This window comes from Rhinichthys klamathensis, unplaced genomic scaffold, assembly GCF_029890125.1.
Source record: "Rhinichthys klamathensis goyatoka isolate OS25496 unplaced genomic scaffold, OSU_Roscu_1.1 h1tg000341l_1, whole genome shotgun sequence".
NCBI classification, from domain to species: Eukaryota; Metazoa; Chordata; class Actinopteri; order Cypriniformes; family Leuciscidae; genus Rhinichthys; species Rhinichthys klamathensis.
The window spans coordinates 1,036,082-1,053,632 of NW_026606855.1; the positions used below are offsets into that span (position 1 = coordinate 1,036,082).

The window sequence follows — 17,551 nt, forward strand, 5'->3', positions numbered from 1 at the left end:
AAGCGTAGTTGGTTGGCTGTTGGAGAAACTCGGGGGGCCGTGGTGTTACTTAAAACGAGTGTCGCAAGAAGCGATGGGCAAAGTTAAGAGAAGAAAGGTGTGGAGAGGCATGTGCGAGGAGTAGACCGACATGGGAGGCTCTCAACAGACCAAAAAACAGTCTCCCGCAAGAACCGGTGGCAGCCGACTGACGCCACACACGCCGCGACACACACATGCGCATGGCCGTTCAGGGCAGACCCGACACACACCGCGATCCAGTCAGGCACGCACAGGAGCGGCACGCAAACAGGCCGTGCAGACGCACACACACACACACTCTCGCCGCTCGTCGTTCGGTCAAGGAAGTCTCGCTCGGGCCGGAAACGGACACACAGACCAGGGCGGCTGCGGTCTCTTCTGCTACCTGTGTTACAGTGGCTACTGCCTCTGTCTGATGCTTCTCTCCTTCTTTCTGCTTCTCCTCCTATCCCCACCTTCATCTCGCACTCCTCCTCCTCCTCCTCCTCCTTCTTCTTCCTCTCCTCTACCCCCTTCTCCATCTGACGACACTATCTTTTCATTGTCCTTTTCCTTTCTGGCCATTCCCTTCTGCCCTAATCCTTCCCTAAACCTCTCGTCCTCTTCCATGTCTCCATTCTCACCTCTTCAATCCCTAACCAACTCCCTGACTCTCCTTCACCCGGATTCTGAACTCATTCCCTTCAACTTGTCGTCTCCTCTTTCTCCATGCCCCTCTGCGTCCTCTGATCCTCATCCGACTTCTTACAAATCCTCTTCGGATTCTTCTCCTCAACCCCGCCCTTTTGTTCTTGTCCCGCCTTCTCTCCTCCTCCTTCCTCGCCCCTCGCTCTGTCGCTCCCGCTCTTCCTCGTCTCGCTCCTTGCCCTCCCTCCTGCTCTGCCCGCACAGTTTGTCCGACCACACCCTCTCCTCGACCGAGACCTTGGACCAAATCCCATCGATGGCCTCGATACCTCGGCCTCGCACCTTGTTGCGTCAGCAGAGCCTCCAGCAACCCTTGATCCAGGCTCCGGCCCCGAATTTGGTCAACAGGCCTCCCAACTCCCAGAGTTTGGGTCAGCTGCACACCCAGCCGGGTTTAGGAGGGGGCGGGGGCGGTGGCGCGGGGCCTGGAGGAGGGACCGGCTCGAGGAACTCCAGGGGCGGCCCGGCTGGAGCATCCCGCCATAAGCCAGGAGGTGCCTCTCATGGGAACCCTGGCAGCGTGGATCACATGATGGGTCAGATAACGAAACGAGGCCTGGACGTTAAATCCTTCCTGTAAGTCACTTCTTGTGTGGGTCTGTCCTGTGCATGCCTTTTTGTCCTGTGTTTGCATGTATCAGTCTTGTCTAAGTAATTTCACTTTTTTAAGTAAGGTTCACCCAAAAATGAAAATCATTCGCTCACCCTCATGTCGTTCCAAACCCATATGACTTTCTTTCTTCAGTAAAGACCTCGTGCGCCAGAGAAACAAGTGCGCAGCCATCTTTACAATATTGTCTTTGAACTTCCGTTTTTGCAGTCGCTCTATATATTTCGATACGAGTAATTCGCTGGTGAAGTGGATTTATTTATTGTAGAGTTAACGAAAGTTATCACGAGCATTGTAATTTTTAAAGCAGATGTCTTGGGAAGATTTTAAAACGGGCAGGTAATTTATAAGATCGCTGTGGAAATACAAACCGGAAGACAAAAGACAACAAGCGCAGCGCTGAAAAGGGACGGGAAGCTCTATAACAGAAAAAGAGAATTTTAGCAGAATGTTCACGCTGCTCTTTTCCAGAAAATTCAACACATACGGCGACTACAGACTGTAAAGCAACAAAAATGACAAACGGGATCTAGTTTTCTTTTTCACTGTTTAGCAAGTCTTTTGAAACTAAGTCATACAAGGTTTCATATCAGTACTTAACATCAATACAAGAATCTGTTTCTTGTATAAAGTCATCATGCGAGTTAGAGTATAGGTAGAATCTAATGGACTTCTTTTAAGCTCAAAAGTGTCCATCATCATTCATTTTCATTGTTAGGAAAAGAGCAGCGTCATTGTCAGTCACCATTCTCAAAAACATAATTTTATATTCCATGCAAGAAACTAAGTCATGCATTTTTGGGTGAACCGTGTTTTAAGTGCTACAAAGGCATTTATATTCTTCGAGAAATATCTCAGACTACACCAGGTCAGTTCCCTTTCTCTGAGATGCTTTATTTATACTTGACCTGCTTTAGTGTGTGGTAATAATATGTCTCTTAAAACAGTGTAAATGTCCCAGAGTTCAACTGAAAATGATCTGCGTGCCTCTTCTTGTCTGTTCTCGTCTCTGTCTCTCTGTCTCTCTCTCTCTCTTCACCTGTCTGTCTCCAGACCCTGTCAGACAGTTGTTCATTCTGTCACACTATATTTCACCCCCGCTGCAGGATATTACCCCCCTCCCTCAGCGTTCTGCACTGATCTGCGGTTTTGTGACGTTCTGTTTTATATGGCTGAACATTGTGTGCGTTCTGCCTCAGCTGGTTTAAACATGTCACATTTTAGGACCTCAGGGGACCGCTGGAGATATGGTACCAGGACTAATATTATGTATATATGTGTTCGGACATGTGTTTGCCCGTGTGTGAGTGTGTTCATGAATGTTTAATGGTCTTTCTTTTGTGTTTAAAGGGACAGTTTACCCCATAATGAAAATTCTGTCACTATTTATTTACCCTCAATCCAGACTGATCTCATGAAATGGCGTACACTGTAAAAAATGACCGTGAAATTTACAGAAAAACTATGTAAAATCCCTACAGAAAAGTATTGTAAACCCAAAAACATATTTTTTTTGTTTAAATCACAGTGAAATTTTGTAAACCGTTAAACATAATATTTTGTTATATTTACAATAACAATATGTGATTATAATCAAAATTATTTGTTAAAATTACAAATATTGATACCAAAAACAGAGAAATACTGTAATACTCACAACAAAACAATTTTGTTAATTTGACATGCAAATATTGTAAAACTAAAGTTTTAGTCTGATGTTTTTAAAAATACAAATAGTATTTTTTACTATTTGTATGTCTATAAAGTATGTCACTTTACAAGTTTATGCTGTAGGCTATTTTTAGCATGATTGATGAAATGATGCAAATTGAGGTAATAACATTTTTTTCACACAAAAAATAAATGTGAACCTAAGAGGTTACCTATTTATATATAAAAAATGTCTACAATTATAATAATATTGTTTTTATAATTTAGACTATAATTTTGTAGCATATTGTAGCCTTGTGTGTGTGTGTAATAAATAAAAATAAAAAGTAATACTTCTGTTCACTGTTCAGTAATCCCTGTATGCCTTATGTTTATTTTAGTCTTTAAATCTTAATGTAGGCTAATACTTAGCCTACTGGTTTTCTACATAGGCCTATTGATAAAATAATAGTAATAATTTGAGCATTGTGTCATTATCACAGGCTAAAAAAAATGAACGGTGCCTTCGCTAACATCGCTTTATGATTTATTTGTAGCATTCTGTATTTATAGCCTATGTGTATAAAGAATTACAATTATTGAGGCCTGTGCAAAGTAACACTTCTGTTCAGTCGCAACCATAATCATTGTATGCTTTGTTTCTTTTAGTCTTTCAATTTTAATGTAATACTTAGCTTAATGGTTTTCTATTTATTTATTTATTTATTAAATAAAATATTTTTTTTTTACCATTTTTATCATTATCACAGGCTAAAACCTAACAGTGCCTCTATTATTGTGCACTGATTTTGAATTGTGCAGCTCGTCTCTGATTGGATAATCGCGGGCGGAGAGCGGGAGGAGTGACGTCAATAACGAGCGAGCCAAAGCTGCAGTGCATTTGCTAGAGAAAAAACAGAGGCGCAGCAGAAATATTCGGACCATTAGTTTCTTTTAGTCTTTAAATTTTACGTTTTCTTTTTTTTTTTTAAATAAAATAAATAAATTGACCATTGTATCATTATCACAGGCTAAACAACCTAACAGTGTCTTTGTTCTCTCTAATTGTGCTCTGAGTCCACCTAATTTTGAATTTCATAGCGCATATGAAGCTCGTCTCTGATTGGATAATCGTGGGAGGAGAGCGGGAGAAGCACGAGTGACATCAATAACGAGCCGCGAGCCAGAGCTGCATTTGCAGAAATCTTCGGACCACTTTATCAGTTTAAAAGCTTTTAGGACAAATCTACGATTTCAACAAGTTTTTTGGAGGATCTGCTGCTGTTCATCCAGAAAATTTAACGTTTGCACGGTAAGCTTCACATTAAGTCTACTTTTTTTCGACACTAAGTGAAAATGTGTGCTGAATGCCCATGGTGTAACGTTAACGTTAGGCTAACGTTAAGTTACGTTAAAAGTTAAGCTAGCACTAGTTGATATTTAAGATAGCTAGCTAGATCAATGCGTGATAACTCAGCTGAATAGCACAGGCAAACACTTGAAATCCTAAAAATGATCACCTGCGTCTTTTGTAAAAAGAATTTGGATACCTTAAGAGGCTATGTACTACATTGCAGAGTGCATAGGAATGAGCCCCGTTGTCTTTTCAAATGTGTTGGCGCCAACTGTAGTCAAACATTTACCACTTACTCAGCTTTCAAGGGCCATTATTATCGTGTACACAATGCACCTGCACCGCAAGCTGCTCCTATAGCTGTTGTTGCGGATTTAAAATGCGCCATTTCATTATGTTCCCGCCATTTTCACACGGTGAAAGAACTAGTGTCTCACTTAAATGATCATATTGGAGAGGGCAGGTCTGTGTCATGTCCAGTAAGTGGTTGCACGATCGTGTTTACAAAAAAGTCATCATTTACTTCTCACATGTGTAGGAAGCATAAAACATGCTCCCCAGATGATATTGATAACATGTACAGGGAAACTCGCCCTCAGCCCCCATTTGTCATTGCCAGTACAGATGATTCAGAAAAGACACATGAAGCCATGCCAACAGCTAGTGCAGCCATTGATATGCCAGAGAATGATAGTCATTCTTATCTCAGAAACATTTGTCTCTTTTACCTTAAACTGCAAGGACAGCTGCTGATTCCTGCCTCTACTATACAGACTATTGTTGAGGAAATGCAAAATGTGCATGAGTTAGGTCAAGCCTTTACAATAACTAAAGTAAGTTCTTTTTTAAAAAATGAAATGAGCCTATCAGATGAAACGGTCACTAAAATCTGTGACTGCATTAAAGAGTCAGATTTGTTCTCTGCCTGTCATCAGAGACAATTAAGAACAACATACTCCAGAAATCAGACATTCACAAAAATGTTTAAATACACGGAACCCCAAAAAGTGACATTGGGAATGGATGAAAACATGACACAAAAATGTGCTTACTACATACCAGTGAAAGAAACTCTAAAGAGCTTTTTACAATCAGATTTAGGGAGGAATACACAGTCACAACTGCTTGGAGATCCTGATGCAGAGGTTTTTACGGATTTATATGATGGACAAAATTTCAAATGTCACCAGTTCTTTAATGAAAACCCTGAAAGCCTCAAACTGATTTTGTACCAAGATTCGTTTGAAATTGTGAATCCCCTGGGTTCTGCTAAAAAGACACACAAAGTTCTTGCAGTCTATCTTTCATTAGCAAATTTACCCATTCATTTGCGTTCAAATACTGATAATATGTTTTTAGTCTTGTTGTGTGTTGAGAGTGACCTTAAGCGTTTTGGAGTAGCCAAAGTTTTCTCAGAGTTGTTGGCAGATCTGAAATCCTTGGAAACAGATGGAATAAATGTAGATGGAGAAACAGTAAAAGGGGGTCTTTACTGTATTGCTGGGGATAACTTGGGTTCTCATTGCATAGGTGGGTTTACAGAGAACTTCAGCCGCTCTCATTATTTTTGCAGGTACTGTGAAATCACAAGAAGTGAGTTTGAGGCTGATCCGAATGTCTGTGGTCCTCCACGCACCCCAGAGACGTATGACGCGGCTGTTGCTGATCTCCAGGCTGAAAACATTCAAAGCGTCAGAGGAATAAAGGTAAACTCTATCTTTAATACCCTTGAGTCTTTTCACGTATCCCAGCCTGGTCTCCCACCTTGTTTAGGTCATGAGCTCTTTGAAGGAGTCTTGTCATATGATCTAGCACTGTACCTGAAGGACATTATAAAAAAGAAAAAATGGTTCACATACTCACTCTTAAACAGGCGCATCAAACAGTTTAAGTACAAGGGTTCTGAATCACTCACAAAGCCATGTGCTGTCAACCCTGACGGAGCCAAGTTATCAGGGCAAGCCATTCAAAACTGGAACCTTTTAAGATTGCTACCAGTTTTGATTGGTGACAAAGTGCAAAAACATGAGGATGAAGTATGGCAGTTAGCTCTCCAGCTAAAAGACATTGTGGAACTTATTTGTGCTCAGAACATTTCCTTGTCCCAGATAGCATATCTTGACATTTTGATCCAAGAATATTTGGAATTGAGAAAGATGCTGTTTCCTGAAATTCAACTAAAACCCAAGCACCACTATTTGCGCCATTATTCATCACTGCTTTTGAAATTTGGTCCATTGATAAGGTTATGGACGCTCAGGTTTGAAAGTAAACACAGCTATTTTAAAAGATGTGCCAGACACTTGAAAAACTTCAAAAACATTTGCCAAACTTTGTCAGAGCGTCATCAGATGTATCAGGCATATCTTTTAGCTGGGCAAGAATGCATTAAACTACTGCAAGTGAAAGATAGCTGTGCGTTTTATCCCAACCTCTACAGTAACGCTATTAAGCATGCAGTCAGGGAGTTAGCCTTTTCAGAAAGCAATACCACAGTTACCACAGACATTCAGTACAAGGGCACTGCATATAAAAAAGGACAGTTTCTTGTGAACGGAAATGATGATTATATGGAGTTTGGTGAACTTCTACTCATTTTGATTCAAAATGACACATCGGTGTATGTTTTGATGGATCTCCACAAAGGCATCTTCCTCTCAGAATACCATCTGTATTCTGTGACAAAGGACAGTCTTGGGTTACAGTGTATCAACATTAATGATCTACCCGATTTCTATCCTTTGGTATCATACATTCTTGATGGATACCAAGTCATTCCACTAAAACACAGTATTGTGGCAAAATAAAGTCCAATTAAAGCTCTCTTCTCACTGTAAATAGTTTGACATTAATATAAGTGTTACCTGATGCATGTCCCTGCTCTGTTAAAGGAACACTCCGACTTTTTGGGACTTTAGCCTATTCACCTTATCCCCCAGAGTTAGATAAGTCCATACATACCTTTTTCATCTCCGTGCGTGCTATAAGTCTGTTTGACGCACCCACCGCTAGCCTAGCTTAGCACAAAGACTGGATGTAAATGGTTGCAGCTAGCATACTAATCCAAAAAAGTGACAAAATAACGCAAACATTTTCCTATTTACATGTTGTGATTTGTATAGTCACAGAGTGTACAAAAAACTACGTCACATGAGACACAGACATATTTTAACCATATAAATACTGGGAACTATATTCTCTGAAGGCGAAGCACTGCTACATGGGCGGAGTGATAACCGCAGCACCTGAGACGCGCCGTGGTGAGGAGCAGAGAGCGCGTCTCAGGTGCTGCGGTTATCCCTCCGCCCAAGTAGCAGTGCTTCGCCTTCAGAGAATATAGTTCCCAGTATTTATATGGTTAAAATATGTCTGTGTCTCATGTGACGTAGTTTTTTTGTACACTCTGTGACTATACAAATCACAACATGTAAATAGGAAAATGTTTGCGCTATTTTGTCACTTATTTGGATTCGTATGCTAGCTGCAACCATTTACATCCAGTCTTTGTGCTAAGCTAGGCTAGCGGTGGGTGCGTCAGATAGAGTTACAGCACGCACAGAGATGAAAAAGGGTATGTATGGACTTATCTAACTCTGGGGGATAAGGTGAATAGGCTAAAGTCCCAAAAAGTCGGAGTGTTCCTTTAAGCGTATTTACTGTATATATTTTATTCTGTTCTGTTTGAAGGTGGCATTATTTTCTTCAGTGCAAATATGAGTGACTCGGAGCAATCCTTCCTAGATGTCGCCATCATGGAAGTCCTACCACAACTTCAAGCAATAAACAAAAACATCCTGGTAGAGCACTTGCAGTCCATTGGAGTCGAGACGTATGATGATCTAATGTTCATAACGGAGGCTGATTTGTTGACTGCATTAAGACCTATACAAGCCAGAAAGTTTCTTTCTGTTTGGAAACAGAAATGTAAGTAAAAACACCACACAACTATTCAAAATCAAAACCAGACATGGACATTGTGTATTATTGTACAGTGTGAATCATTATAATCTTTTTTTGTATTATTTTTTTTATTTTTTATAAAGACCACACTCCCGAGAACAGCTCACTATCATCTGTGGAAGCCTCATCTACCCAATCGCTCTCTGTTTCACCACCAATTTCATCGTCAACCTCCTCCAGCAGCCCAGGACTTGACACACAGTGGGATGACAACTTTAAAATTCCATGGGGTAAATTTCCTGAGGAAGTGATGCATTCTTTGGAGAGGGGAAAAAGGCCCGGCACAAAACTGAGGCGGCAAATGGTCCGGATTGTTGTGACTGAGATGATGGACAAATGCCCTCATGTAGGAAAAAAGCATTCAACTGATGTTGCAACAAAAATGGTGGCAAAGTATCCCAATTCTCTCCAAGATGTAATAGAGGGGGATATTGTTGGAACAGGCTACCATTCCCTTGTCAAACAGTTGCAAAACCGAATTGAAAATGTGAGGCGCACTTCAACACCCAAAATACGAAAAAGAAAACATCAGACTGATGTCTCAGACCAGACAGACGAGATCCCATTACAAGAGACCGCAGCAATGCAGGACACTTACGGGTGCATCAAATGGAATGTAAAATTTATGCCCATTGAAGAAACTCAAGAGAGCCAGCAGCAAAAGATGGAAAAACTCCAGGTGATGTTCCAAAACTCTGATGCCAATCCAGAGGAGGTAAAACATCTAATGAAGTCCACGTTTTACACGCAGCGTCAACATGTCAACCAGGGAAAAAGTATCAAATGCCTTAGAGAGGAGTGGCCGTTTTTGTTTGATGAACTTGGCATGTTAGTCCACTTCAAGGAACTCACTGGAATTGACCTCAAAGAGACATTCACACTGAATTTGGATTTGAAGGGAAAAAGGCTTCTCGACTACATGACCACAGTTTGTGTCAACAAGAGCAAGAAGTTCCTTCAGAATTATGCAAGGCTTCAGAGGATGCGGGGACTGCAGATTGGCTGCTCAGATGAAGTGATAGAGGTGCTCCTGCTTCTGCTCAGCTACTTTGAGGAGGAGGAGTCCATGTTCTTCCATGTAGAAGATACATGTCTGGCAGAAGAGGTCCAACTGGAGCAAGTGCCTCTGACCCCCGCTGTTATTGTCTGTGGTAAGTCTTTTTTTTTCCAATCTTTTTTTATTGCACTGTTTATAGAATTTGCAGAGCTTATTGATATAACCTGTTAAACAATTTGTTCATAGGACAGTCCTGCTATTCCTCAACAAGGTACATGCTGAGTCTGGATCAGAACCTAATCAACACAAACATCTCCTCATTCATTTCTGCATTGTGTCTCATGTTCGGGAGCTACTACTGTTTTAATATCCATTATCCATCTGAGCTGGCTTCAACTCTGGAGTTTCTTCAAAGGTGAGTAAACATGGCTTTCTCATTACTACTTTCCTCATACACACACGCGCCACACAGACAGACACGCACAGACAGGCACGCACTCGTACAGACAGACAGGCACACAGACATGAACACAGACAGACACGTGCACACAGACAGACAGGCACACAGACATGCACGCACGCAGACAGACATATACACACACGCACAGACAGACAGGTACACACTCGTACAGACAGGCACGCACACACACAGACAGACAGACATACATGCACACATACGCACAGACAGACAGGCAGGCAGGCACACACACAGACATGCACACAGACAGACACGCACACATACGTGCAGACAGGTACGCACTCGTACAGACATGCACGCAGGCACGCACGCGCATGCAGACAGACAAATACACATGCGCATAGACAGACAGGTACGCACTCGTACAGACAGGCACGCACGCACACACACAGACAGACACGCACATGCAGACAGGCACGCACGCGCACTCAGACAGACTTGCACACAGGCAGGCACGCACGCCACAGACAGACAGATACGCACACACAGACATGCACACAGGCACGCACGCGCACAGACAGACAGATAGCACACACACACACAGACAGACAGATAGGCACACACAGACATGCACGCACACACACATACACAGACAAGCACACGCACAGAAAGGAACACGCAGACAGACACGCGCACAGACAGGCACGTACACATGCGTTCAGACAGACAGGCACGCGCACACACAGACATGCACACAGGCACGCACGCAGACAGACAGACAGATGCACGCGCACAAACAGATAGGCACACACACAGACATGCACGCAGACAGACAGATACGCACACACACCGACATGCGCGCAGACAGACAGGCACGCACACACATACACAGACATGCATGCAGACAGACAGACACGCACAGACAGGCACACACAGACATGCAGACAGACACACGCACAGACAGGCACGCGCACAGAATGACAGGCACGCATGGGCACAGACAGACACGCACGCACACACGTGCATAGACAGGCACGACGTGCACAGACAGACCAACACACACACAGACAGGCGCACAGACAGACACACGCGCATGCAGACAGACAGACACAAACACGCGTATACAGACAGACACACACACACACGCATGCATACATATACATACATTACAGACAGACACACACAGAGACGCATACATACACATACAGACACACGCGTACATACACACAAACATATATATATATATATATATATATATATATATATATATATATACACACATGTATACAGACACACTGTAGTTTTTTACTGATCAACTAAAATGCTTAATATGGTTTTATTCTACAGGTGTTTTTTCTCAATAAACCCAGAAAAGGGAACCAAAGTACAGAATAAAAACTCCAAGCGTCCTCTCAACTTGAACCCTCGAGTCCTCACCCTGATACAGGAACTCTCCGATCACGAGTGGCGTTAAGCCTAAATATGGACTCTTTCTGTTGACTCTGACTGTTTGTTTGAGAAGAGGTACTGTTTTCACTTTGTTAAATCCACAATGTGTATTATGGTTGAGGCACTATGTAATTTGTTTTAAACTCTTAAAGGTGCACTGTAACTCTTCCTGGTAGAGGGTCTGTATGTATCTTTCATTTATTCAATTAGAACTGTTTTTAAAAAAAAACTTAACAAACCTGGGGGCTCGCCTCTCCACAGATCTGACATGTAACTAGGCCTATTGGCATCACCTGATTGTCTCCATGGAGATCTAATTGTATATAAAGTGTTACTATGCTGTCTTTGAGCTAAAATTAGCTGAGCCACCATTTTAAAAGTGAGTCTTTGTCATGGCAAACACTTTGACTGAAAATTGTAAATTCCCTGTAAATTGTGTTGTTGTGCGCCTGGCACTTAAAGCTTCTTTGCATCTTGTATACATTGAAAAAAAATGGGCCAATTGTTTTATGCCTGTGAGTTGTTGTTGTTGTGTGCCTGGCACTTAAACTTTGTTAAATAACTTTTCAAACTTAGTTTGAAAAAAAAAAATGCATCCAATTGTTTACAACTATTTTGATGGCTGTCAAATAAACTTAGCAAAAGTGATATTTTCCTCTCTTCTTATTTCAAGATGTATTTTTTAAATTTACCACAATATAACTTCATTATTAAAACATAAAAAATACAACATATTATGGATATTGTATGTATAATATACAGGACATCTCCATTTAAAATGCAAAGTTTTACTGTTGTTTTACCAGTTTAAATTAGTTTTTTGTTTGATATTTCCCTGTTAATTTGATCATTTATTGATGCACAATAAGCAATTATTACATGTAAAAAATACAGGAAATTGTCTATTTATATACAACACAGTTACGTGAAATTAACAAAAAAAAATTGTAGACTTAACAGTTTTTTAATGTGATTCAGCCGTAATTTCATTCACTGTAAATCAATTTACATATTTCTTCCGTAAAGTTATCTACGGTGCTGCTGTATTTTTTACAGGAATTCTCTGGTAACCACAGCTGCCAGCGTTTTCCTGTAAAAACAACAGTTTTTTTTTTACAGTGTATGTATGACACGCCAATTCGTATTTTTATTTTTGGCGTGCTATCAACACGCATAATCGCTTTTCAGCGTGTTTATCAACGCCTTGACTTAACGTTACATTACTGTATATATAAATATATGACCTACCCCAACCCCGTCCCTAAACCTACCCGTCACTGGGGTTAATACCATTTATGAGTCTTCCCCTACCATCCTAGGGAAAAAAAATATTGCTCCACAGATGTAAATATACATTTTGCTTCGTTTCGCTCGGACATTTAACGCGTACACATACACGCGGAATCACTCGGACATTTAACGGCGTACACATACACGCGAATTCACTCGGACATTTAACGGCGTACACATACACGCGGAATCACTCGGACATTTAACGGCGTACACATACACGCAAAAGATGACGGTTAATTTGGCGTGGACACACACGCGGATAGCTCAAAATGCGTATAGAACACGCCACTTGACTTGAAAGTGGCGTGTATGTTTACGCAAAGTCATGATGTCATGTTGTCATTTCACTCCCAAACCGTTTGACTTTCTTCTTTCTAAACACCATAAACTTCTTTAAAGTCATATATATGCTTATATACAAGTCAAATGTACTGATATTTACTGAATTCACTGATCTTCCCTTCCATAGTTCTCAAATGTTGAGTTTTCCAACTAAACCATGGCACTTTTGGTTGCAAAACATGGATAAACTAATTGTGTGTGGCATCACACATGTTACAAAGCATCTTGACACCCCAAAGTTTTAAAATGTCCACATGTAAATGACATTTGAAAGCTGCAGCGGAGTAAAACAACTTTAATTTCTGTCTTTTTCTTAAAGGCTTGTGCATTGTGCATGACTACTTTTAGGTTGGTTTTTTGTTCACTTTAGGCTTTCGTTCTATGGAAAAGAAACGCCATTATTTTTTAAAACAATTAAATTTTGTGTTTCATGAAAGAAAGAAAGAAGTCATACGGAGTTTAAAACGAAATGAGGGTGAGTAAATGATGGCAAAATATTCATTTTTGGGTGAACAATCCCTTTAATATCCCTCATGTTCAGTCTTTTGTTTTCAAACAGGGTTGTTTATTCATTAGGAAAGTCTGAAACATAATTCCCTAGAATAGCTGTGAGTTATCGAGTGCAGGACAGCAGACTTTCAACCAACCGCGGCACATTACGCTAGCTTGACAAGGGCTACAGGTCTTCGATAGATGCTCCGGCCGTCTCTGTAAATCTCTCCGGCTGCTACTGCGTGACCTGCGAAGGAAGGGAGGGCAGGTCTCAGCTTAAATGACAAACAATTAACGCGACTGAACATCATCTAATTTCCCAAGATTATCCACACGTGAACACACAGCAAATCGGCATGATTGATGGATTTCATGGTTCTCAAGTGATGTAACATGGTTGAATTTATAAGCCTGCCTCAGTTGTGTGTAAGTGACGTCTGGCTCTGTTGTGACGTATTTAATTGAATTATAATAGATGCTTTCCTGAGCGGGGTCGGTGTGAGAAAAGGCCTGTAATTTTCACATTTAAACAGCGATTTAGTGATGAATAAGCTAGGTGTTTCTAGGTCAACAGCTTGTTATGACAGGTTTGAAACATAATTTCTCCTGAAAGGCTGTAGAATATTTTCTACGATGCCATTAAGGCAGTCCAACCTGTGATATTTACATTTTTTTTCAGATACACTTCTTAAACACTGTTATGGTACTTATTAATATATTGAAATTCTGTCATCATTGACTCAGTTATGTCGTTCGAAAACTGTATGATTTTTATGCTGCTTTATGGGCAAAAAGTAGTCCAGAATAGTCAATAATAATTTCAAAAGACTTGTGATATAGCACACAAGTCTATTGGACAAATTCTATGTAATGTTTTGCTATTTTTTCATATTGGCTGTCTCTGGAGACTTTGATTTATATGATTATGTAATAATGTTAAAGCTGCACGATTCTGGATAAATTGAGGATCACGATTTTTTGTTTCAAATAGAGATCATGATTCTGAACAGACTTCTAAACAAAATAGCATGTAATTTACTAGAGGTTCTGACAAAATATTAATTACTGCAGTTTATTTAAATGTTTAATTAATATGAATGAATTATTTATTTTTTTAATCGGGTTAAATGAATGAATCAATGACTACAAATACTTCCCTTGTTTCATTACCGGAGGAATCAGTGTTTTTGAACAAATCTCTTAAATGAATGATTCAATGACATACATTTTTAACAGTCACTTGTCGCCAAAACAATCGTTATTTGAAGTTACTGTGTTTTGATCTCTACCGTAGACATCAGTGTTTAAATCCGAAATATAATGTTTTATCTCAGTGCTTCTGTGATTATTTGAATGTTTAACACAGAAATAAGATACCGTGTGTTTGAAAAGGCTGTTTGTGAAGCTGTTTTTCATGCATGTTTGAGTCGAGATCGCAATCTTTTAAAGATTAATCGTGCAGCTCATTAACATTGAGTGGGTGAGTAAATGATTTTTGGGTGAACTATTCGGTAAGATCTGTCTTCCGTTTGGTTATACGCGTTTGTTTCCACGGTTTGTTTATGTGCGTTTGATAGTGTACGTACGCAGGCAGGTGTTGAGTTTAAAGTCTTTGCTACAGATTCACGTTAACCCTGAAGCATTGATTTTCTGTCCTCTGAATCATTACTCTGAAAATGGATTGTTACCCCAGGACAGAGAATGAAATGAAAACAGAAAGAAAGTGAGGAAATATGGGGTTTTGTCTGAGGTTCAGAATAGCATACTATACTATTGCTGCAGTTTGCTGTGCACAGTATGCAGATTTAGTATGCATTACATTTTTTATGCACACTGTATGCATTGAATAACGGATGACCTACTACATTTGTCCTTCCATTTCCAGTATTGATAACTGTTAAAGGAGAACTCCGGTCAATTTTAACATTGAGCTCATTTTTTTGTACATTTGGAGTGCTGTCAGTACAGAGTAGAAATTATTTGAGTACAATAATAAGAGTACAAAAATTTGAATCATTGATCATTGATGATCGCGCGCGCGCGAACTCGACAATCGACTACTGTGGACTTCGAACGAAAACAGGAAGTAAATACAGGTATGTGAGCTGGCTGAATTAACATCATTTTTATTAATATCTTTCAGATCTACTGCAGTCAGATTGACCGTGGTCACTCTTAATAACACCACTCACATGGCTGTGCACTTGTAATGACAAATCAAGGATGTTAAGAGGCTAAAAGCAGGTTTAGAACTTGCCCCATTGAAGTCAACAGGGTGCGAATTTTAAAAAGAGGATAACACGGTGTAGGCAACACCGATTTTTGTCGTTTTTGTCTGTACTGACAGCACTCCAAATGTACAAAAAAATGAGCTCAATGTTAAAATTGACCGGAGTTCTCCTTTAATACAGTACTATACAGTATGCATTGTTAAATGTTTCAAACTAGTATGCTATATTCTCATCACATGAAAGGACTGCATTGCATGTTTAATTAAGCATGAGTGCTCACCTCATAAACTAAACCAGATTATTTCACTTTTTTACTCAAATTTTGGGAGTTTGATCAAATAATGAACTGGAGAAAGAGACGAAATAGAGTCAGTAGCCAAAGTTGCGAATTTAACTTATGCGGAAAATGGGAATATCGCATAAACACTTGCGAATAAAGCACCGCTTCCATCCCATCATGTGTTCAACAGAACAAAATCGTCACTTCCTAGAAATTTGGTGCACAATATCTGTAATAAAAATGGAAGTTGCTGCAATCGGGGAAGCCACTGTGGCTCTTTTTCGTACATCATAAATGACTAAATAAAACAAAGCAATTTTCATTTTCATTTTCTCTTTATTTGAAAGGGGACAGTGAGTGTACGTTAATCAACATTAAAACAATGTAAATGTACCCGAGTTAGCTCAAAAGTGCTAATTTTCATCGGTAGTCCCCCAGCCGGGTGTAAATAAACGCTGTCATGTTCTCTTGTGCCTGGTGTGTGGAAATGCAATCGTGTGAGACGCTTCTGAGAGAATTAAACCAAATCCTCCTGATTGCAGACTTTGGTTCAGGCATTTTAGAACGACCAAATCAACATTTGAGATGCTGTGATGCGATTGGTCCGCTGGTTAGTCCACATATCCAATCACATCCTCTGTCGAGGCAAAGTCACCTGAGTTTTTGTTGCGCTTCGAGGGATTTATTCGGTGAATGTGTTTCCGTCGTAGTTTACGCACATCGGCTTAAAGAAAATCCTACACATTTAGCATCTTTGCATTACCATCCAGCATCCTTTCCATCCGATTTCCTAAAATTCGCTTAAAAATAGCCGGATTGAAACATAGAGTTCAAATATAAAGTCAAGTTAAATGCATTGTATTGAGGAGGTTTGCATACTTCCCATTTTGCAAATGGTGTATTTCTCTGGTAATTTCATGCATACAGAATTCACAAACTGTGAACAATGTTCATACTGCAAAAATAGTATGGAAGAAAGCCAGTTAGAAAACATCCGTGTTCCGTTTATGCTGGGAAGACTAAATATTTCATCTCCGCTGGTTAAAGGGGGATGTCATTGACACACATACATGGCCTCGGGTCTGATATAGAGACAGAAAAAGAGAAGAAGAAAGGGAAGGCGTGAGGAAGGGGGAGGTGGGGTGTAATTGAGGGTTGTTGGTGTGTTATCAGTGGTCAGCGACGGTCCTGTTAACATCCCAGAACATTCGCCGTCCGGCTTTCACCGGAAAAGTGCTTCTTTTTATTGCTTTGACAATAATGATTCCTGTCTGTTGTGCGCACATGAGTATGTGTTGTGCGTGTGCGAGTGTGTAGTCGCTCCAGCCAGGAGCTATTTTTTGCAGCCATTAAATTCTGAAAGGCAAAAATAGCCGGAGTGGGCCAAAATGGAGGGAAGCCCAAGAGAATATGAAGGAATGGATGGATTTACAGCAGGAGAGAGAGGGAAGAAATGGAAGTTGGGGAAGTGGAGGGGGGTTAGAGAGTATTAAAACCACTTTAGATACGAGGAGAAGGAAAGGAAGTGAAGAGAGAGAGCATAATGCCATATGACGAGGTTAGAATTTAAAGGAACAGTTCACCTGAAAATGAAAATACTGTCACCCTTTACTCACTTTCATGTCGTTTCAAACCCGCTTGCTGTTGTTGTTTTTCTGTGGAACATAAAGCGATATTTCAAAGATGGAATTAAATTTCGTCCCAAAATTAATCCCAAAATGATTTAATGAAGTATTTTATTCATCAAAAATAACACATTAAAAGCAT

At 40.3% G+C, this 17,551-nt stretch overlaps 1 protein-coding gene across 2 annotated transcripts in view; it reads left to right on the plus strand.

Annotated features, from left to right (window-relative positions):
* syt7a (synaptotagmin VIIa) overlaps positions 1 to 17,551 on the plus strand; it is a 143,347-nt gene that overhangs the window by 96,291 nt on the left and 29,505 nt on the right. For both annotated transcript variants that reach the window (XM_056272636.1, XM_056272635.1), the window contains one exon: positions 913 to 1,284. In XM_056272636.1, the coding sequence (XP_056128611.1) occupies positions 913 to 1,284 (372 nt within the window). The remainder of the gene's footprint in view (positions 1 to 912; positions 1,285 to 17,551) is intronic.